Source organism: Amphiprion ocellaris, chromosome 23, assembly GCF_022539595.1.
Source record: "Amphiprion ocellaris isolate individual 3 ecotype Okinawa chromosome 23, ASM2253959v1, whole genome shotgun sequence".
Taxonomy (NCBI): Eukaryota; Metazoa; Chordata; class Actinopteri; family Pomacentridae; genus Amphiprion; species Amphiprion ocellaris.
In genome coordinates, this window is record NC_072788.1 from 19,317,620 (window position 1) to 19,342,453 (window position 24,834).

At 42.1% G+C, this 24,834-nt stretch overlaps 1 protein-coding gene across 1 annotated transcript in view; it reads right to left on the reverse strand.

Annotated features, from left to right (window-relative positions):
• adam19a (ADAM metallopeptidase domain 19a) overlaps nucleotides 1-24,834 on the reverse strand; it is a 265,930-nt gene that overhangs the window by 209,086 nt on the left and 32,010 nt on the right. Inside the window, exon 2 of the mRNA XM_055007585.1 lies at nucleotides 10,123-10,202. Within this exon, the coding sequence (XP_054863560.1) occupies nucleotides 10,123-10,202 (80 nt within the window). The remainder of the gene's footprint in view (nucleotides 1-10,122; nucleotides 10,203-24,834) is intronic.

Below are 24,834 nucleotides of genomic sequence, written 5' to 3' on the forward strand. Positions count from 1 at the left end.
GGGCTTGCTTTTAAACCCAGGAGATCTACACTAGCATTGAGTATTTTTCCACCAAACTTGTATTCCTGGCTGTGTGAAAGGATTTTAAACTGTATTTTGACCTATAGTTTGGCAAACAAAATGTGAGTGCTTTTTCTACAGGCCTGTAATTCATTGCTCTTCTTGAAAAGAACTATTTAATCTGTTAGTAACTGCAAGAAATACAGAAAAAGTTCAGAGACAGTTATTATAGTAGAGTATAGTTGTGCCACAGCAAAGGTCCAGGCTGAAACCCCACAAACACTGTGCAGAGACCTTAAGATGGTGGTTCACAGACACTACTCATTCAATCTGACAGAGCCTTAAAGGATCTGCTAGGAAAAAAGAGCTATAACTCCCAAATCCAGGTTTGTAGAACCTGTCAAGACTTACCAAGAATTGCTGAAAAAGAGGAATCTACTAATTATTAAATTAAGAGTATGAATGATGTAAGACCAACAATTTTTAAAAACAAGTTTTTACTTTGTCATTGTGGGCTGTTGGGAAAATAGTAATGTTGTCAGTTCAAAATTAAATGTACAACACAAAAAAATGTGAAAAAAAATGCAGGGCTCTGTATACTTTCTGAAGAGACTATATTAGATAGCACTAAATATCAATTCAAAAATATCTCTGCTAAAACCTAAACCATGGTCTAAAGCAGTGGGAAGGTGGGGTTGGCAGGAATACCGTACATAAAGTAGCTTAATGCTGACTTTGCTCAGTACACACAAGGCACAAAAGCAAAGGAACGTACAGATGCCAGATGTACACAAAGGAAGGCAGAGAAAAAGCAAACATAGCAACAGTGAACAGACTGTATAAAGGGGTTCCTTCCTGTCAGTGACGGTCCAGGACAATGTGATGAATGGCGTTTGCAACAACAAACAAATATTTTATTTGGTTCTGTCTCCATCATGATGCTAGATTGGTTTGGTTTCACTTGAGCTTATTTGCTTGTAAGAGAGCAAAAACACTTTTTCACATATGATTTTGTTCACAAAACAAAGAAAGTGTCAGTGTTTCCTTTGAAGCTTGAAAGTAGACTTGACAGTTCAGGTTTGATGAAAGAAACAAACGGTACAGAGCAAAAGTTATCTTTAGACAAAGAACATGTTTGATTCTAAAGAATATCAAATCAAATATGTTTTTGTGCTTTAAAGCACTTTGTGTGTGTGTGTGTGTGCGTGCATGTGTTATTGTGGAACAAAGCTTCCCACAAACTTGATCCTCAACTCAGTTTTGGCCTAACTAGCATCTTGGGTCAGTGCGTGAGGCAGCAGTGGCTGTCTGTCAGCTTTGGTCCAAAGAGCCAGTAACTGTGGGATACAAGACCTGAAGTACAGCAACACTGAACAGACATTTGTAACCTCTGTCTCAACCCTTCAGATTATCAGCACTCTGACTCTGTGACACCAGTTTACACTCTACCACAACTGAGATAGCTTGTTTCTTTGTTTGGAACCACAGGGAAGGAAAAAGTTAGGAGGCAAACTTAGCATGGGGTGCATGCAAACACCTAACTAATGCTGTTGATCATTGTACTTGCACTGTATACTTACAGTACATACGAGAATCTGTACAGATTTCTTCAGAAAACAGTCTGCAAATTTGCCAAAATGTTTGCATGTAGATTTACTGCCAGTTCCATTTGGGGGTTTTCATGTTCCTCTAGGAGAGACAGGGTTCAGAACTCAGTAAGATGAATGTGTTGCTGCAGCAGGTGGGCTAACAATGCATGAGTGTCAAACAAAAACCGGAACTTCCTTAACATCTACTGTGCCTCAGGACAGCCTCATGTGGCCACTGACTGTGTTGGTTAATTAAATAAGTGCAAACGCACTACTTGGTGATTACTGCAATGGGGCAATTACCAAGTAAAAATCATCATTATATAGTGTTTGAAACACTTTCCAAGAGTGTGTGGTTAATCAAGTTTAATTTAGGACTTTTTCCAACTGTTTTAATACTAAATGGAATGCATTTTAAACATTTTATGGCTGTGCTGAACAAAGAAATTTTCAGTACACATATTGAGTACATTACTTAACTGGCACTTATCACATTGCTAATGGAGAAATTGAATGAAGAATGAACCCGTTTAAAAGATCATTAATTCATTACGTTTCTGCTTAAATTTGCACATGCTCATTATAGCGCAATGGGTTTAAGTCAACGCCATGATGCGGGTCTGATAGTGCTGACAAACTCAGACAGAAAACCTTTATCAGTGGAGAGTATTTCCTGAACAGTCTACATCAGGTAAGAAAAAATAGTCAAGTTTTTTGAAAGTTACTTTGTAGGGAACTGGAGTCAATGACTTCTCAAGTGCTGCAGCTATCCATTTAGTGTGTAAATGAAACAAGATTTTCTGGGTTGCATTACATTTTTTCTAAAACAAAACACTGCCAAAAGTACAGGTCATTGCAGTTTTTTACCTCTGAGCTGTTTTGGTTTAGATGCCAAGAAAGACAGCAAAGATGGGAATGGAAAAAAATGCAACAAAGGTCAGGTCCATGTGTTGTTTACACTTGCAATAATGTCCTGCCCCAACTGTTCCATACACCTCTGTACAGTTTGTCTGTCAAAAAGGCAAACCTAGATTACACATTTACAAGAGAAAGGGGTGCATAGCATAAAGTTGAGTCATTTCAAGATGCTTCCAAGTCATACAATTTTAAATGGTCATCAAAACGGTTAAAATGATGACTGGATGGAAAGAACACAGCTCCAGTCTAACTTTTTTTTTACACTGGTTTAGTTGATGTGCTTTTTTTTTTTAATTTAGGTGCACTAAAAAAATACTTACGTGCACCCAAAACATATCAATACGAGTCAAAAGTTTGGACACACTTTCTCATTCAAAGTTTTTTATTTAAATATTTTATACATTGTAGGTTAATACTGAAGACATCAAAACCATAAAATAATATGGAATTATGTTGTAATCGAAAAAATGCTGATCTTCAGTATTAATCTACAGTGTAGAAAATAATCCAAATAAATCAAGAGCAGTAAATGAGGAGTGTCCAAACTTTTCACTGAAAGTATGTGTGCGTGTGTGTGTGCATGTGTGTGTGTGTGTGTGAGTGTGTGTACTTAGTGTAATCAGCATCTGTGTTGTATTGTTATTGCTATATATATATATATATATACACACACACACACACACACACACACACACACACACACACACATATGTATAGGTGTGCATGCGTGTGTGTGTAATCAGCATCTGTGTTGTATTGTTATGAGGAAGATGCCCTGACAGACCATGATCTCTTGGCAGTGGTCTTTGTTTATTCTCACAATAACAAATGATAAAGAAAAAGCACCATGTAATAAGCTGTCTGCTCCAGCTCCTGTCCCACAGGAGAACAGTACAACAGTACAAAAGGGCTCAGAATGTTCATGGGGTGGGTTAAGACATAGCAGCATTTCACAGTGGATGACCAGAAACTAGTCTAGAAACTATTTACTGATAAACAGGAAAGACAATGTTAACAGAGTTAATCATCTGATACTGACATGCTAAAGAAATTAAAAAGTCTATGCACCTGCACTGAATCGATTCCACCTTGACCAAGGAGAAGTAGCACTCGGATCTTCTGGGAGTTTAGTTTCCATTTTTGTGGAGAAGAATCCATAGTGTAGCAGGACAATGAGCCCAAACACAATTCAAAGCTTTGATTTGAAAACCAAGGAGTGTTTTCAGCAAAAATAGGTACATACATCATGAACATCTTAAAATGCATTTCATTGTGTATTTGGCAAAAGCGATTTTGGTTTAGTTGTAAAGTGCACTGTGATGGCTCTGGCTAAAATAAATGTTGCTTGTAGGTCAGCTGACTTTCCTGAACACATAAAGGTTAAATATTCAAATACCCAGAAAGAGCACAAACTTGTATGAAAAAATGTTTGCTACACTCAGTGAGAGACACTCCAAAAATCTGCTTTCTCTTTGGGACACTGTGCTCTTTAAGTGGCCTCGGGTGTCTTGAATACATGCTTGCCCTGAGGACTTACAAAATCCATTTAGCCTCATTTTACAGCCCAAAGTACCTTGAAGCATCCTTTACAAATTCGTAAAAAGGAGAATGTTGGACCACAAGTCCGAGAAAAGTTTTTTGAAGCAGTTTAATATAGTCTAAAAGTATAATATGCATCATTTAGGGGCATTTACTTATTTTATGAAAGAATCAAACAAAAGGTGTCAGTATTAAGGAGTTCGGAATTTCAGAATTTAAAGGAAGACTCAGTTTGACTGTTTCCTCATATTCACTCAGTATCATCACTGTGACTGGGTGATGCGAAAGCAAAAGCTCCTCTGCATAAACTCTACTGTAGCTAACCCCCCCACCCCCCCCACCCCACCCCCCACCCCACCCCCACCCCACCCCCACCCCCTTTTACACAGTGCCTGCACCAAGAGCGGATCTATGCATGCACTCCCTAATCTTTCCAAGGTGAATATCATTCCCATCTCAAGCGTGCTCGCGAGGTGACAGATAATCTAATCACCAGGTAGACAGAAAGTAGAGATGCAGAGCACTGAGAGAACTGGGAGGTAAAATTTTTTTTAAAAAAGGAGGCGGACAAGGAAAGGACCACAACAAGTCTTTGAACGCCCCCCTGACAAATAATTGAGGGACATAAAACAGAATGAAAGCTCTAACAACAAATAATGATAGCAGTTCCTGCTGTGCATGAAACAAATGAAGTATAAAAGTGGGGGATTGCCACCATACCAGATGTCCATATAATGACTGTGTCACACCTTTTTGGTGATTTTCTTTCTGAATATGCAGTTCGTAAGATGAAACCTAAACTGGAGGGGTGGGGTTCATTCTCAATGTAGTGGTATCTGTCAAAGTATCCTTGAGCAATGGCAATTTGAGGCCGCATATACTCCCTGGTTACAGACTTTGGAGACACAAATGGTTCTTACTATAGTCAAATGGATTTCCGGATGGAGAGATGTGTTGGCACATTTGGCTTCATATTGACGATGGACCCACTGTACTAAGAAAAAACCCCAAGGATCTACGTAAGAATTGGTGAGACAATAAAATAATATCTAAAGCACAGTTTAAGTAATAGATCCTAAAATACTGCATGCTCACTATATTGTGTCGATCACTGTACCATGCCATGATGCCAGAATCGTTTGTGCTGCAGCCAGATTTGCTCAAAGCGATTGCCTAAATGACGAGAGAGCAGTTCATCACACATCCTGTGGTGCTCATAAGGTTTGTCAAATCATTAACCCACAATCAAATCCATTTTTTGGTAGCAATTGGCCAGGTGTGCATAGGAATGAAAGCTGGCAGAGTTTGACTGCTCTCCCAAGCTCCCTTTTTTTATTCTTCATACAACTACTTTAGTCATTTCTCATGTGAACAAGTGAGTGCCACAGCATTTGTACCTTGGAGGAGAGTCTGAAAGTAAGCCCTGTTATTCCCATCTGTATGATTCCCTGTGTCGAGACAAGAAAGCTCTTGAAGAGAGATCTGTCGGGCAGTGTCATGCAGTCACTATGCTGGCGGGCTTTTCACCTCACCTTTCACCTCACCTTTGAGTGTGCCCTTCAGAACAAGTACAAACTTGTTTGCCACCAGACACAGTCAGACCTCAAGTAATACAAACTAGTTTGATTTAAGCATACTGAACACTTTAATCTCAGCCCTGGAAGACATGTTGATCTGAGTCACGCTCTGACCTGTGGAAAAATATCAAAACAGCTGCCCTGCATTACACCCATGATGCATGAACTAGACACAAAGCCAAAAAAAACAGTATTTTCCAAACAGAGGAGGGAATATGCTGTTGTGCAGTTGTCATACGCATATAAAGGAAAAGTTGTAGAAATGTGCCACCAACTACCTTTAATCCCCAACCTTGCTTTCTCATTACTTTCTAATTCCACTGATCTCTCCTGTACTGACACTAAACCTCTCTTCATTTCCTGTAATTGTAACATTACCAGACGAGCATCAATATCCACTTGTTGGCATACCGGTTAACACAAGGCCTGTGGTATGCAGATGAATGCATAGATCTGAATCATTCTGCATGGTTATGTTCCTCAACGGGGCTTCACTTTGCTATTATCGTAAGCATTGAGATGCACAAGAGGCAGTCAGATGCCTCCAGTGATCACTGTCAATTATATAATGCCCTTCTAGGAAGCTAGCCTGAGCCTGACAGTGAATCATCAACAGGACAATGAACAGACAAAGGTCTGATGTGCTGCTATAGTTACAAGCTTTTGAGTTACAGCTTCCATCCAGAGCTTCTGGTTAGCAATTATGAAATGGAAGATAAAAGCAGAAGAGATGGAAAAAAATATTTCCAATGGGTTCTGAGGATAATGCAGATCTGCTGTCTAATGTGAAATAGTTTCGGGGAGACAGATTTGACCCTCATCCCCAGTTTAACTTTATTATCTAAAGCCCTTATATTGACCTAAAACAGAACAATATAGTTAACTGCTGGCACAATCTGTTAATTAATCATTGAGTTGATCAATGAAAACCCAAGTTAAACAGTCAGCAACTATTTTGATTAGTTGAAGGCACTGTTAAAGCAGACACCTAGAAAATCAAAAATCTATCAATTTTGTTGCAGGCCCCTGAAAGAGACAAAAGACCTCTGCCCAAGGAGCTCAAAGTGTGTGTACGGCAATAAAAGGCCAGTCATATACATGGACAGATGCCACAAAGGGGATTAAAAGTAAAAACTAATATCTTTAAAAAATTCTGAAAACATATTGAGAGTTAGAGTAAAGAGGGCAAAACAGGACTGATGTGATTGTGCCTCCAAATTAAAAGCCTGGCAGCTACATTATGTGTAGTCTGGAGTCAATCAATAAATTCTTGGTTAAGGCAAGTAAAAAGGCTGTTGCAGTAATCCAGACATGATGAGATAAAAGCATGTAAAATGGAAAGCAATAGTGTGGAGATGACAGGAAATAAGGTAAGAAGAGATGGACAAGGGCGTGTGGCAGGGCTTGATCCAGAAACTATACGGTTAAATTTTATATATAAGTTAATATTACATCATCAACTATATTAGAGTGTATTTTAAGCAACTATTTTGTCAATGAAAGACTCTCTTCTCTCGCCTTTAATAATTTAGAATAAAAGCCAGTAAACCTTGAAAGAGTTTTATTCCATTGTTGTTGAATAGAAGGCCTGGATAAGAACAATGGCAGCGTTGAGGCTGTCATGCCTCAAAGTTTGGCTTCATCTCTCTTTTCTTCTCACTCCCTCCAAACCCACCTAAACTTTTCCTCACCTGCCAAAGGAACCATAAGGCCAAGCAGGGGACATCTGTACAGTAAGGCAGTGAGCCATGTTTCCATGATAGCTGGCCATGTCCAGCCAACTTTATGTCAACAATAGCATACATCACCAGCATAACCAGGTGTCAGTCCATCATTTCTGGACACAGGACAACATAGTTTCTCATCTGCACATCTGTTTTAAATGTTTCTGATGTTTCAGTAGCTGTATGGAGGAGAAGTCTGCCCTGTTCAGATAGCTATCTGAGTAGTTACTGCTCCTAATGTGAGATAATACATGAAAACAAACTGCACTCTAGCCACACAAGCCAAATAGCCAAATGGCATCGGTTTGGCAGTCAGGGGTGTCACAAAAACTGCTACTTTGGTAGCAAGTCAATGCCCAAATTGTGAAAGCATCGCAGTACTTGTTATTCTATTGTAATTTAGATACCAAAGGTACTGGAGATGAGAGGACAGGATGTGAAATAGTGACAGCAAGTGCAGGTGCACAACCATTTCAGTTGATGATCAGGGACAAGTTACAGACAACCACAAGCCAATGTGCAAATTGTGTCACACAGCATGTGGAAACATCTCAAACTTATCTAAGCAGCTTAAAGAAAGACATCCTGATCTGCAAACAGATTTCAACTTGATATTAACATTATATCGTCACAATAGGCCATTTGCCACTGAAGGTACTTTCAGGTGTTTCAGGATAAAACCAACCTTTGACCATGTTCTGACCACAGAGACCACCCTTGAGGAACTTCTTTCTGGGACATTTTTCAAGGTGAAAAATAGGTACCTACTGCAACGTAAGTATTCTGACCAGCCCTGAAAAAAATGCTATGTGGGTCTTGATCCTGACTGATTTAATTCAAAGAGGACAGCAACAACATGCAGCATTTATTTCTTTCACTTCAGCATTCTCGTTGAATAGCAGCCTTCTCCAAAATAATGCCATTAACAATGTAAATTTCACCATATGAACTAATATAATAAACCATCCTTTGCTCTAGTTTCTACATGATCATTGAACTGAAATTATTTGTCATCGTTTTGGTGCATTCGGAGTCAACATCGGAAGCAAAACTGTCAAGTTTTACACCACAGTGGAAACAGAAAGCTTGAAAGGGCCAATTATGGGACAGTTGCTGTACATATTCTTGCACTGAGTTCATGAAGTAGAAAGGTGTCTAATGTTCAGATCCTGAAATGTTACTGCTGCAAAATTTGAACAACTACAGGAGCATCTTTGGTAGCAACGTTCAACACACAATTTCCACAAAGGCCCATGCTATTAGTCATTGCTTTGTCAGCACATTGTAAATGCGGCATTTTTGTTAGTTTATGTTGCAATGCAATCATTTGACTCGTGCATTATTTCACTATCAAGCATGCTAACTTTAGCCTAGACTAGAAGCATGTAATACCCAATCTAACCTAATCTGCTGTGAGTTTTTAAAATAATAAGAAAAGATTGTACTAAAATAATAATACAAGCAACCCAATATGCCATGAATCCTATGGCTATAATGGCTCTAACTGGACCAAATCCATACTTTGTGTAAGTTTGACTTAGTCTGACCCTGAAAATGATTTCTGAGGACATTGTTTAATGAAAGTTGGATTATGTTCATTTTGTCATTTCTTATAATGAAATGGCGTTACTTTTAAACTGACATGTCAGCAAGGTAAAGCCATACTTTCCTTACTGAGTTGTCGGTGAAAAAGTAATGCCATTTTATATTGTTTAATGAAGTTCCAAAGAAATTCCACATCACCTCTATCTTGGAGAGTTGTTTATATCATGCAACTGCAGGTTCGTTTTTAGCTGCTGCCACTGATATGGCTTTCAGGTTTCCTCCTGCTCTCACAGGCAATCTCACACAACTTGACAACTGTTTGCTGGCAGGTTTGAATTGTTATGTACTTGGCATCAGAATCCATGCAATGTCAAAGCACTGTCAGATTACTCTATAACTCCATGGTAAAGCTTCTACACTAGGGTATTCATTTCCTGTGCTCCACCCAAAGGAACTTTAAAGGACAGCTTTACAAACTAAGCCTTCTATTGTACATGTACTATTGTTAATCATTTTGGAATATGCTGTGCTAAGTTAAAATTCTCTGTCCTTTTGACTGCTATTGAATTCTGGTGAAGAATTTCTGCCTTCCTCATCATTTTTCTAAAGGGCACATAGTCTTTAGTGTGCCACTTGTATATGTGTGTGCACCCACAACTGCATGTGGACCGTTGTGGAGGATAAGGCAATGTGTGGGCTGAAAACGAGGGCAGTAAAACGCCTCCATATCAATAATCACCCCACCAAGCCCAACATCCAGACCAGGATACAAGTACAAAAGCGCCAGAACAGACGTCCTTCAATGGTCCACAAAACCAGACTGTGACAAATGTGGGTTAAAAAAAGGCACGCAGGTGATTATTAAACATTCAAGCTACCAAGACCATAGAAGTTTAAAGAGATTGTGTTGTCACTGGGTACAAAGATGCTAACAAACATTTTAAGTATGGATTAACCCTTTGGATTTTTACATCCATTGTCCAGACTTTGTCCTTTTGGCTCCATCACTGTTGATGCTCCAGCAATACGGAAATTGACTGTGTTGTTGCATATTCAATTGATAGATGTAATAAGCACTGCAGGTTCTTGGGCAACAAGCTGATTTTAGACTATTATGCTACTTATCAGCCAGATACCAAAATTCTTCACAGTTTAATCATGTGCCAGTGATAGGCATGAGGATCAGTGTCAATAAGGCAAAGGTCATTGAAGGCCAATTAGATATCTGACCTGTGTCGCAGTCTCAGCATCCCGCTTGGTTCGGCCTTGAGAAAGCCACTGCGCCGTCACTGTCCTTCCTCTGTGCAGCTCTGGAGATGACAAAGCAGGAGGGAGATTAATATGATGTGGGACTACTTGCACAAACTGGGGCAATTTGCTGCAGACTGTAGTATCACCACATCACCGAGAAGAAAAAAACCCAACTCAACAGTGCACCATGACTCTTATGAAAGCTATTCATTTTCAGTTTAAGAAGGCTAACAATAAAGTTAGTACATGGCAGCTGTTTGTTTGGATATCATATAAACTCCAGGGACACCCACGGTCTATCAGTGGAGCTGTGCGGTACGGTGTAACATCAGTAGAAACTATGTCCATTATTTTTACAACATTTGGCTTATTAAGTTTCAGGGTGAACAAATAGCGACAAAACATCTCACAGCAAAGGTCACGTATTTTGTGACTGAGGCAGCTGTTTAGATATCATCCAATAATTACACAATAACATGATTACATGCAGCAAAAGCAGTCTGATTCAGCTCAGCAGAAGACTGACTGATCAGTCATGTTGTATGTTTACTTTATTAATCATAACAATACACTGCAAGCTGACAGACCAGTCAGTCAAATTTAGATGCCGATATGTTCACATCAGAATAAAAAGATTTATCTTATCTTACAATCTTTCCTAACCAATTTGCAGGAGGCAAATCCTAACTCATATGGCCATATGCATTAAATAATGTATTGTCTAGATTCTTGATGAATCCAAAAAATGTACATTTGCATTAATTTCAGGGGATTTCTGAGTTAGTGCATGAATATTGTTCTGTTTTATTAATCTTGGTAATGCGGTTGCTCTTCAAGCACAGACTGGAGCTGTCTGTCACATAGCAGAAAGCAGCAGAGAGCAGGACCAATTACACATGCTTCCAACATGTATTTAATTCATTTTTAACAATTCACTATTGATTGTTAAAGTGGGCAACATTGATGCTCACCGCTTGGTGACAAATCTCAGCCAATTTCTCATTTCATAACTACTTTGTTTCATAATGAAAGTGTCACTGCGTGTAAAATCACAGTGACCGACATAAAAGAAAAACCTTCACAAAGGTATGTGATCAGGTAGCGGAGCTAAGCCTTCACTGTATGCTGACTGAGTCAGACAGACTACCTTTAATGCACAGCAGAAATAAGACAGAAGCTGGTGAAGTGAATGTGCTGTTAGGAGGGGAGCTCCAGTAACTGGTCATTGGCAATCACTAATCTAATACCATATCTACACACAATAACTACAGTACACAACAGAAATAAGACCAGCCCTGTGCAGCATAACTTAAGTGTCAAATTACTCCATAGACACCTTAGAGTAACTGCACTACTTGAAGTTGAACAGTACAATATTTGCTATTATGTAAAATTAAACTGTTTAGGTTTACTATTTTAAAAAATACAGGTCCCACAGTAGGGATGTCATCTGACAATAGTCAGTACATTAGTACAAACTCCTGTGTGATTTTCACAGTGCTTTCTTCGTCTGCCAAGTTTTGGCAGACTTGGAATCATCTTGTCAGTCAGTATATTGGTGTATTCACGTGCATTCATGGTACCATCTATAAATATCATCTCCCCACCATATTTTGCACTCATGTAGCCCCATATCATTACACTCTTACCTCCTTAGTTCACTGTCAGGACTATGCATTCACAGTTTTGGTCTAGTTAATGCCAAAAAGGCTGATCCCATCTGAATCAAACAAATTTGTCTTGATCTCATCTGACCACAGAATGCTCTCCCAATATTCCTTATGCTTCTTTTTATGTTATTTAGAACTATTTATCTTGCAGTTTTGTGACAAATTTGGATGGCCTCCAAAGAGGTTCATGTTATGCCATGTCTTTCACCCTGTTTGAGGTGTCTGTCACAGAAATTTCAATTTCTACTGACAACCCCTGTGCAGAGTCTGAAGCAGTTGCCTCTTCATTTTTCAGAGCTAGATTGTGTAAGTAGTGCAATATCCAAGGCGTTATTTTAGGACTCCCACTGCGGCTCTGATTAGTGGTACTATGACTCATTCCATACGTCCTGATTACCGCAGGAAGTGCCTTTTTTGGCTTTTTTGATTTAGATTTTTTGTTGGTTGCAGATCTTCTTGTATCCTTTTCCATCTTAAAAAAAAAAAAATCAGTAATTACTGCAGTTCTTTAAGAATGGTTATTTGCATGGATCAGATTTGCAGATATCCACAGCCCATGGTTCCACAAAAGAGAAAGTTTGTGTTCCACGGATCATTTTGACCTGTGATAATACAGTTGGACTGATTGCAAATTAAGGGTGAAGTTTTGTTCCAGTGGTCACAGATTTTACGTAACTTGTGGATTGGTGATTCTGTATTCATTTTTGTTAAATTTTTCTTACTTTTGAGTCTGTATTTTCATTTAAGTAATACTTTACAGAGGTGTACTCCCTTCATGTTATATACTGCATATCATTTACTGCAGCAGCAGAAATGCAAATATTTACTAGTTATTCTACGAAATAAAGTAAAAGCTCAGATCTCTTTCACACACACACAGACACAGACACACACACACACACACACACACACACACACACACACACAAAAAAACAACTGATCTGGCTTCTGCTGAAAGAGTCAGCTCCATCTTCATAACAGCTAATTAAAAGCTGAAAATAAATAATGGCACAATCATTTGAAAGCTATTATTTTTCTCAGATTCTGTTTCAGCATTTGTCTTGTTGGGCTGATTTGAGTCGATGCACCTCTGCAGTTCTGTGGAATAATGGCTCCCGTTTTCACTGAGCAAGAATCTCTACAGGATGACTAGATTTACTCGGATGAATCATGAGCTCACTTCTAATTGACAAAAACACTTCTCTGGATGTCGAATTTGAAAGAGAGTGATTCATACACGTCGGCCCAGGTTGGATACGCATTTTATCACAGATAGTACTAGAACATCACTGTTGTATTTGAACAGAAAAAGACTGAACAGAACAGACAGTGGGGTTTTAAGGAGTTTCATTTCAACTCTAGGGAACAATTAGCTGATATCATCTAGAAGACAGAACAAGGTGCAATATAAAGCTGGAATTTAATGGACTTAAGACCTCAGTCTGCAGTTTATCAAGCACTAAAACAAGCACACACAGAAACACACATGGTAACCCACAAAAGCAGAAAGTGAAACAAGGTTTAGCAATGATCTCCTTTTTCATGTTTACCAAATGAGTATCAGAGAAGGTTGTTAAACCAGGCGCCAACAAACTGTTTGAGTTTACTTCACGAAAGCCAGTGAAAAGAATTAATAATCAGTCAGGGAATACAAACATGGTTATTAACCCTACACCACAAGGAGCACATTAAATGTACGTCTTAATTATTCCTCACTGAAACAACGTAGCCTGACATCTTCATCTTGCTACACAGGATACAATGAACCCACCCCAAGCAGTTACTGAGCCACACACAGAAACAGGGACATGATCTCCACCACTCTGCATGACATGGATGGTAAAATGTAACTCTGTAGTCCTACCTGTTGGGTACATTGGGGATCCTTTACAGGACATGACATTAATGCATACAGTCAGGTGTTATCACAGACCAGTCAACAAGGAATGTCAGATTGATTTGGTTCACTGAATTACACTGTCAGGGTTTCCGCTACATTCATTCTGCAGCAGCGGCCCGCCATGTTAGGCCTGTCTCTGCAGGCCCTGGCTAGTGCCCCTCCTCCCCTTGTGTGTGTGTGTGTGTGTGTGTGTGTGTGTTTCCTTTTTAGGAATGCTTGTTGTGGAGGAGGCTGCGACAGGTGTGGAAGAACTCCTTCTGGGTAATCAGCGGAAGTGGGAGCAGATGTGCGGAGCAAATCAGCCGCTTCCCCCCTCACTACTTAACCAGGCTCCACTCTTCTGTCGACGCCGGATCGTAAAAGCTGCTCGTCAGTACTGACTCAGTTCTTCATTTTGCTGTTACCTTAGTACGCCAAGTAATTTGCTCTGCTCTGCTCCTAGTCAGGACTGCCTTCCGGTGGAGATCACCCGACCCCCCTGGATGTGGACTCACCTGGTTCATCTTCTACCTTCACCTCAGCCATCCTTCGCCCAGCTCCGGCTTGGCCCTCACCAGTCGTCTCCGCAGCAGAGGCACATTCGGGCCGCCTTCGAGCCTCAGCCCCCTGCTTCTCACTTGCCAGCTGTAGCACCGGTCCGAGCAGGCTCTGTTTTGAGTTCTTTGTAGTTGGTTCTGTTAATGAGTACTTTGCAGTAGGTTTTGTTAATTCTAGAACATAGTCGTAGTCGTTGTATGGTGATTCACGGAGGGTACAGACCCGTAGTTTGTAGATAAATGTGTTATTTGGTTCGTAGAATTTTTGGACTAAGCATCTAAAGCGTAGGTGGCGTTTTCGACCCACTCTTTCCCTAGCACTTGAGTAAATGTCAAGGTTTTTGCGTCATAGTAATATTGTAGAGATCTGAGTTTTCCAGCATTGTTCTCTAGCCCTTATAGTTCCGCGATAGTTTTGTTATCTACTAGTCACTAGAGGCGCTAGTAAGTCAGCGTATTAGTTGTTTTTTAGTTCTGTCGATTTCCGTTTTTTCGTGGACACTGGGAGTTGTAGTTTTGCACATTCTACAGTTTGTAAATAAAAGTTCGTTTTCTGCAACATCTGGACTCCTTCTCCTTCCTGCATCTGAGTCTCAAGAGAAAAAGCCTAACAGAACGATCCGGCCAAATATGAGCTCAGCAGGAAATGAGATGGAGATCGGTGGAGCTGCGGGAGTAACGATGCAGAAGGCTGTGGCTAGCCAGGCTACAACGTTAGATCAGCATAGTGACAGGCTACAGAATTTGTCCTCTAGCCACACCGCGATGTTTAATCAGTTGTCCACTCTCACTACGAGAGTCAATCAGATTGCGGCACGTTCTCCCGCACCCGCTCAGGTGATTAACCCTGTTAGTCCCGCTACTCCGGTAAAAGAACCACACGTTCCGGTCCCAGAACGTTATTGTGGGGATTTTGGCTCTTGTCAGGCCTTTTTAACACAAGTATCTCTGGTTTTGGGTTTGCAGCCCCACTCTTATCCCACCGATCAAGCTAAAATAGCGTTTTTAGTGAGCTTGTTATCTGGGAATGCTCGTGACTGGGGCACAGCTATCTGGCAACAGCAGGGTCCTCTTTGCCATTCGTATGCTGCCTTCGTGGAGGAGATGAAAAGAAATTTTGACCATCCTGTCCGTGGAAGAGACGCCTCCGCCAGGCTAATGAACATTCAACAAGGAACCCGAAGCGTGGCTGAATATGCGCTTGAGTTTCGAACCCTGGCGGCGGAGGCTGGTTGGAACGAGGTGGCGTTAAAAGGATCTTTTTATCATGGACTCAATGAGATTTTAAAAGATGAGTTAGCCCTGAGGGAGGAGCCCTCCTCCTTACAGCAATGGATTTCGTGCGCTATAACTTTAGATAACCGACTGAGGGAGAGGCGGCGGGAGAGGAGAGCTCGTTCGTCAGCTGAATCAACAAAACCCCGGTTTCCTGCTCGAAGGCCCCCTCCATCTCCCCTACCCACTGATCCGGAGCCCATGCAGTTGGGCCGCGCTAAGCTCTCTCCCGAGGAAAGACAACGCCGGCGGAATGCTAGACTTTGTTTGTACTGCGGGGAACCAGATCACTTCGTGGCGGATTGCCCTCGGCTGCCGTTAAAAGGGCAGGCTCCCCAGGAAAAAGGGAGATTCTGGTGAGCCGCACGTCAACTTCTCCCAAACCCCGTTTGCAGCTACAGGCTACTCTCTGCTGGGAGTACAAATCCCTGACGATCCCAGCCCTAGTGGACTCCGGAGCGGAGGAGTGTTTGATGGACTACAGTTTGGTAAGGCAGCTAAACATTCCCACTATACCTTTAGGTCAGGCCCTTGTGGCACGTTCACTTAATGGACTCTGTTTAGCCAGAGTAACTAAGAAGACTGTTCCTTTAGACATTGTTATAGCTGGTAATCACAGAGAGAAACTAGCCTTTTGTGTAATGGACCACTCCGACCCTCCGCTAGTTCTGGGATATCCTTGGCTTCAGCAGCACAATCCCCAATTAAACTGGCAGTTAGGTGAGATTATGACTTGGAGCCCTTTTTGTCATCAGAATTGTCTGTTATCAGCGCTATCTCCCCCAAGTTCCAACACCCAAGTACCTCCCGAACCGATAAATTTGGACTCTGTACCAGCTCAATACCACGATTTAGTTCAAGTGTTTAGCAAGTCTCGTGCCCTGTCCTTGCCCCCCCATAGGCCGTATGATTGCGCCATCGAACTATTAAAGGATGCAACATTGCCCACTAGTAGGTTATACAACCTCTCAAAACCAGAGCAAATGGCCATGGAGATATATATACGGGAGTCCCTGGCCGCTGGGATTATCCGTCCTTCCTCGTCTCCGGTAGCGGCGGGGTTTTTCTTCGTGGACAAGAAGGATAAGTCCCTTTGTCCCTGTATTGATTTCCGTGGATTAAATGCTATTACAGTGAAAAATTCCTACCCTCTGCCTTTGATAAACTCTGCTTTCACCCCCCTACAAGGAGCCACCATCTTTACCAAACTGGACTTAAGAAACGCCTACCACCTGATACGGGTTCGGAAGGGGGATGAATGGAAAACGGCCTTTAACACACCCTTGGGACATTTTGAGTACCTTGTAATGCCTTTTGGACTCACCAATGCTCCGGCAGTGTTCCAGAATTTAATCAATGATGTTTTAAGAGACATGATTAACCGTTTTGTGTTTGTTTATCTAGACGACATCCTCATCTATTCGCGCAACCTGGAAGAACATGTGGCACATGTACGACAGGTACTGGAAAGACTTTTAAAGAATCAACTATTTGTCAAAGTGGAAAAATGTGAGTTCCACGCCTCCACAGTTTCATTCCTAGGTTACGTGATATCACCTGGGGAGATCAAGATGGACCCGGGCAAGCTCTCCGCAGTCCAAGACTGGCCTGTTCCTACAAATCGAAAGCAACTTCAGCGTTTCCTAGGCTTTGCTAACTTTTATCGTCGTTTTATTAGAGACTATAGTAGGGTAGCTGCACCCCTTACAGCCTTGACCTCTACTGCCAAGGCTTTTCTTTGGTCTGAAGCGGCAGAACTAGCCTTTCAGGACCTAAAGCATCGCTTTACCACAGCCCCCATCCTAATCCAGCCCGACCCCTCCTTACAGTTTATAGTAGAGGTGGACGCCTCAGACACAGGAGTGGGAGCTGTCCTCTCGCAGCGTTCTCCTAGGGACCAAAAGTTACGCCCCTGTGCCTTCTTCTCTCGTCGTCTAACACCACCTGAACGTAACTATGACATCGGTAACAGGGAATTGCTGGCTGTTAAACTAGCTTTAGAAGAATGGCGTCATTGGCTGGAGGGAACAGAGCAGCCATTTGTAGTATGGACTGACCACAAGAATTTAGAGTATGTGAAATCAGCTAAACGTTTAAACTCACGACAGGCTCGGTGGACTCTGTTTTTTGGACGTTTTAATTTTACTCTGTCGTATCGTCCAGGTTCTCGTAATGTCAAACCAGACGCTTTGTCCCGACAGTTCACTGTTTTGGATGAGTCCAAAGCTCCTGAGCCAATTCTCCCCCCTTCCTGTTTGGTGGCCACCCTGACTTGGCAAGTGGAGGCCACAGTCCGCGAGGCCCAACAACTCCAGCCAGATCCAGGTAATGGTCCCGCTAATCACTTATTTGTTCCCGAAGCAGTTCGTTCACAGGTGCTGCAGTGGGGCCATTCATCGAAGGTCACCTGCCATCCAGGAGTTAGTCGGACACTAGAGGTCATTCGTGGAAGATTCTGGTGGCCCACCATGGAGGCAGACACTAAGGAGTTTGTGAGCGCCTGTACCATCTGCGCCCGGAATAAGACCTCCACTCAACCCAGCTCTGGTTTACTCCAGCCCCTACCAGTTCCAAGACGCCCCTGGTCCCACATCGCCGTGGATTTCGTGACTGGCCTTCCTTGCTCTCAAGGTAATACAGTTATTTTGACTATTGTTGACCGCTTCTCCAAAGCAGCTCATTTCGTGCCTCTACCCAAGTTACCCACCGCTAAAGAGACTGCAGTAGCCATGATCCACCATGTGTTTCGTCTACATGGAATTCCCGCTGATATTGTGTCCGACCGAGGACCCCAGTTCACGTCTGAGGTATGGAGAGTTTTCTGCACGGCACTAGGAGCCACCGTTAGCCTCACCTCTGGGTGTCACCCTCAGTCAAATGGACAAACAGAACGCACCAATCAATCATTAGAGACTTTTTTACGTTGCATGGTGTCAGAAAATCAGACTTCCTGGAGTGAGAAACTCCCTTGGATAGAATATGCTCACAATGCTTTGTCTAATGCTTCCTCTGGCCTGTCCCCCTTTCAGTGTTCGTTGGGCTACCAGCCCCCTCTGTTCCCCTCACAGGAACAAGAAATTAATATACCTACAGTCCAGGCCTTGATCAGACGATGCCAAAGCACTTGGAGGAAGGCTCGGAGGGCGCTTCTTCGTGCTGCTCAAAGGATGTCAATCCAAGCAAATCGTCACCGAAGATCTGCTCCGGATTACCAACCTGGTCAACGGGTTTGGCTCCGGGCCAAGGACCTCCCCCTCCGGGTGGAGTCCAAGAAGTTAGCTCCTCGGTTTGTGGGACCATATGAGGTGGATCGCGTGGTTGGCCCCAGTGCAGTACGTTTACGTTTACCCCCTTCGATGAAGATCCATCCAACCTTTCACGTGTCACAAGTCAAACCGGTTGTGAACAGTGCTCTGGCCCCCCCGGTCCGTCCCCCTCCACCTCCCAGGGTCATTGACAACGCGCCTGCATATACGGTCAGGCGGCTCATGGACGTTCGCCGTCGTGGGAGGGGCCTTCAGTTTCTTGTCGATTGGGAGGGTTATGGGCCTGAAGAGAGGAGTTGGGTACCCCGTCGCTTGATCATGGACCCTTCCTTAAGCTCTGATTTTTATCGTCTTCATCCGAACCACCCTATTCGGGCACCTGGAGGTGCCCGTCGGAGGGGGGGTACTGTTAGGCCTGTCTCTGCAGGCCCTGGCTAGTGCCCCTCCTCCCCTTGTGTGTGTGTGTGTGTGCGTGTGTGTGTGTGTTTCCTTTTTAGGAATGCTTGTTGTGGAGGAGGCTGCGACAGGTGTGGAAGAACTCCTTCTGGGTAATCAGCGGAAGTGGGAGCAGATGTGCGGAGCAAATCAGCCGCTTCCCCCCTCACTACTTAACCAGGCTCCACTCTTCTGTCGACGCCGGATCGTAAAAGCTGCTCGTCAGTACTGACTCAGTTCTTCATTTTGCCGTTACCTTAGTACGCCAAGTAATTTGCTCTGCTCTGCTCCTAGTCAGGACTGCCTTCCGGTGGAGATCACCCGACCCCCCTGGATGTGGACTCACCTGGTCCACCTTTCCCTTCACCTCAGCCATCCTTCGCCCAGCTCCGGCTTGGCCCTCACCAGTCGTCTCCGCAGCAGAGGCACATTCGGGCCGCCTTCGAGCCTCAGCCCCCTGCTTCTCACTTGCCAGCTGTAGCACCGGTCCGAGCAGGCTCTGTTTTGAGTTCTTTGTAGTTGGTTCTGTTAATGAGTACTTTGCAGTAGGTTTTGTTAATTCTAGAACATAGTCGTAGTCGTTGTATGGTGATTCACGGAGGGTACAGACCCGTAGTTTGTAGATAAATGTGTTATTTGGTTCGTAGAATTTTTGGACTAAGCATCTAAAGCGTAGGTGGCGTTTTCGACCCACTCTTTCCCTAGCACTTGAGTAAATGTCAAGGTTTTTGCGTCATAGTAATATTGTAGAGATCTGAGTTTTCCAGCATTGTTCTCTAGCCCTTATAGTTCCGCGATAGTTTTGTTATCTACTAGTCACTAGAGGCGCTAGTAAGTCAGCGTATTAGTTGTTTTTTAGTTCTGTCGATTTCCGTTTTTTCGTGGACACTGGGAGTTGTAGTTTTGCACATTCTACAGTTTGTAAATAAAAGTTCGTTTTCTGCAACATCTGGACTCCTTCTCCTTCCTGCATCTGAGTCTCAAGAGAAAAAGCCTAACACGCCACTGCTAAAATCCTAGCACCGCACCTTTAAATTACTTTTTTTTAAAAATCGTTGCTAATACACCACCAACGGGGGGTGGGGTGGAACGGAGCGGGGAGCCTGCCGCCGCTACAAGAAAAAATCCTAGAGGAAACACTGACTGCCTTACATTTAGGTTTGTTGGAAGCATTGATTTCTATTCTAATCTGAGCAGCTGCTAACTGTTGATTTCTGAGGCTTTAATGAATTTCTTCTCTGCAGCAGAGGGAACTCTTGGTCTTTCTTTGTGGTGGTCCTTATGACAGCTGGTTTCATCACAGTGTTGGATGGCTTTTGTGACTCCACTTTCAAACTTTCTAAGTTCTTGAAATATTCTGGACTGACTTACACATGTGGACAAAATTGTTGGTACCCCTCGGTTAATGAAAGAAAAACCCACAATGGTCACAGAAATACTCTGAATCTGACAAGAGTAATAATAAATAAAAATTCCATGAAAATTAACCAATAAAGATCAGACATTGCTTTTGAACCGTGGTTAAACAGAGTTATTTTAAAAAATAAACTTATGAAAAAGGACTGGACAAAAATGATGGTACCCCTAGAAAAGACTGAAAATAATGTGACCATAGGGACATGTTCAATCAAGGTGTGTCCTCTAATTAGCATCACAGGTGTCTACAAACTTGTAGTCAGTCAGTCGGCCTATTTATAGGGTTACAGTAGTCACTGTGCTGTTTGGTGACTTGGTGTGTACCACACTAAACATGGACCAGAGGAAGCGAAGGAGAGAGTTGTCTCAGGAGATTAGAAAGAACATTATAGACAAGCATGTTAAAGGTAAAGGCTATAAGACCATCTCCAAGCAGCTTGATGTTCCTGTGACTACAGATGCACATATTATTCAGAAATTTAAGATCCATGGGACTATAGCCAACCTCCCTGGATGTGGCCGCAGGACAAAAATTGATGACAAATGGAAGAGACGGAGAATACGAAGAGCCCAGAACAACCTCTAAAGACATTAAAGGTGAACTCCAAGGTCAAGGTACATCAGTGTCAGATCGCACCATCCGTCGTTGTTTGAGCCAAAGTGGACATCATGGGAGACGACCAAGGAGGACACCATTGTTGAAAACAAATCATAAAAAGCCAGACTGGAATTTGCCAAACTGCATGTTGACAAGCCACAAAGCTTCTGGGAGAATGTCCTATGGACAGATGAGACAAAACTGGAACTTTTTGGCAAGGCACATCAGCTCTATGTTCACAGACGCAAACATGAAGCATAAGAAGAAAAGAACACTGTCCCTACTGTGAAACATGGAGGAGGCTCTGTTATGTTCTGGGGCGGCTTTGCTGGATCTGGCACAGGGTGTCTTGAATCTGTGCAGGGTGCAATGCAATCTCATGACTATCAAGGTATTCTAGAGAGAAATGTGCGGCCCAGTGTCAGAAAGCTTGTTCTCAGTCGCAGATCATAGGTCTTGCAACAGGATAATGACCCAAAACACACAGCTAAAAACAACCAAGAATGGCTAAGAGGAAAACATTGGACTATTGTGAAGTGGCCTTCTATGAGCCCTGATCTAAATCCTATTGAACATCTGTGGAAGAAGCTGAAACATGCCATCTGGAGAAGACACCCTTCAGACCTGAGACAATTGGAGCAGTCTGCTGATGAGGAGTGGACCAGAATACCTGCTGAGAGGTGCAGAAGTCTCATTGACAGTTACAGAAATCATTTGATTGCAGTAATTGCCTCAAAAGGTTGTGCAACAAAATATTAAGGGTACCATCATTTTTGTCCAGGCCTGTTTCATGAGTTTATTTTTTAAAATAATTCTGTTAAACCACGGTTCAAAAGCAATGTCTGATTTTCATTGGTTAATTTTCTTTTTTTGTGTGTGTGTCTGCACTTATTCTCATTGTTTAACTCCACAAAAGGGGTGTCAACATTATATGAGACTGATGCATATTTTAGTCTTGCAGCCAAATAGTTTAATATTTAGTGCATGTGTGTGACCATCACCATCACTCCCTGAAAGCTAAGCAGATATTCTTTATTAGAATTCCCTATGATGAGCCAGGGAGGGAAGTGCTACACCTCAGTGATGTGCAGGGGAAACAAAGACTGGACAGGACGAACAGGACAAACGGATAGAAACTAACAGGCATTCTATTACAATTAGTGTCAGGTGCTGTTAATCCCGACTACTAACTGCCCATCAATAAAACAAAACAAAAAAAAAACAACAAAAAAGAGACAAACAAACGGTATTGAACACCATAATTGTGGATGTCTTGACAGTATAGAATAGAATAGGCCAGAAGAGGACACTAGTGAAAAAGAGAATGAATTTAGTATAGAGACTCTGGAGAGATTCTCAGCACATTCTGGTGGGTCTCATCATTCGCTGACAATGGGACTCGACAGGAGCTGGCGAGACTTGATCAAACATGCAAGTGTGAAGGTCCCCGAAGCCCAGAACAGCTATCATGGCAAGGCAGGGCCAAGCCAACAGGGCACCCCTCCCCCCTGGGCCGCAGGAGCCACAGGGCGGCACCCCCAGAGAGCCACCGGGGCCACAGTGAACCACACGGACCCGGAGAACAAGAGGGAGCAGCTACCGACACCCCCAGCGCACAATGGTTAATTTTCATAGAATTTTTATTTATTATTGCTTTTGTCAGACTCAAATTATTTCTGTGACCATTGTGCAGAGGTGGGTAGTAACAAGTTACATTTACTCTGTTACATTTACTTGAGTAACTTTTCAAAAAAAATTTACTTCTGAGAGTAGTTTTATTCTGCCATACTTTTTATTTTTACTTGAGTATATCTGTGAAGAAAAAACGCTACTCTTACTCCGTTACACTGGGCTACACTCGACTCATTACTTTTTTATTTAACACATTAGATATGCTTTATTTTGCCAGAGAGATTCCCCCAGTGGATCTACAACATGACTGTGTTTCACCAATCAGACGAAGCAACAATAATCACGTCACTCCGTTTCACCAGACATCGCCCTGTGGTCACATGACCACATATGAACAGTGGCAGCATAGCGGCACAAACTCTTCACACGTAGCAGACAAGGAATGAAAAAAACGGGGGCATTTTCAAGAAATTTGATCTTGCTTCGGAGTCCAACAACATTAGCATAGCATTAGCATGAATATCTCCGTCTTCGGCTTTTGTTAGAAGACAAAAGCCGAAGACGGCTACTAACATGGGTGAAGTGAAGCGTGACGTCAGACTTGGTAGGTCCACGTGATACAACGGGGGGCGGAGCACAACCACCGAATATTCAGACTATTTGGGTCCAGCCCGAGTTGTATTTTTATTTTCTATCTACTGAGCCTGTGCCATTTGGAGGGAAGTGAAATACAGTATATTTTGTCACTGGAAATAATTTGCACTGTTCGAACATAAAAATGTTACCTTACTACAGGTATTTGTTTCAAAAGCTTTATATTGTGAAAAACAGAGATTTGGAAATTTGAGTTTCTTGTGCCTTAACTTGTCATTTTGTAAAGATGTTATTTACTTTTGCTATTTTTTATTTTATTATTTGGAAATAACAGAATGTGCACATTATTTTACATTTTTGTCTGATCACATCATTTCAAAAAAATAAATTGGACATTACAATCAAACAGTTACTCAGTACTTGAGTAGTCTTTTCACCAAATACTTTTTTACTCTTACTTGAGTAATTTTTTGGATGACTACTATTTACTTCTACTTGACTGATATTATTTTGAAGTGACTACTCTTACTTGAGTCCAATTTTTGGATACTCTACCCACCTCTGCCATTGTGGGTTTTTCTTTCATTAACCGAGGGGTACCAACAATTTTTGTCCATGTGTGTATGTTTTTTCCTTATTTCATTTATAAAGTATGAAGGTTATTAGTTTTTTTTTTAATTTAGCCTTGAATTCTGAAGAGCTCTATAAAGCTGGAGGGCAGGAGTTTTACATCTATATGAAAATTTACTACATTCAACACACTCACCAAACAAGACATAATAATAAATAGTAATAATAATAATACTTTTAATTTATAATGCACTTTACATATAAAATTTCAAAGTGCTACAATACATTTAAAAGAAACATTTTAGAAACAGTAGTAATATGTTTAGAGCTTAAATAAGAATGTCTTTAGCCCTTTCTTAAATGACTCCGGGGACTGTGGGGCCCTCAGGGGTGGTGGTAGTGTGTTCCACAGTTCAGGAGCAGCTGTCTAGAACGCTCTGTCGCCCATTGTTCTCAGGTTGGATCTTGAAGTGCACAGAAGATTGGTATTAGTGGATCGAAGTTGTCTGGAGATGGAGCGAAGGGTTAAGGGTTCTGAAAGGTAGTCCGGGGCATGTCCATGTATACACTGGTAGGCAAGCAGACAGATTTTGTACTGGATGCGTTTTGCGATTGGAAGCCAGTGGAAGTTACGGAGGACAGGTGTGATGTGAGCGTGTTTGGGCATACAAGACATACAATGCAAATAAGCATATCAGTGCCAGGTGTGATCATCCGTCTTTCACAGTATTTCACAGTATAATGGAGCTTTAAATCTGCTTATTGTGGCAACACTCCCACTAGGGCTGGGCGATAAATC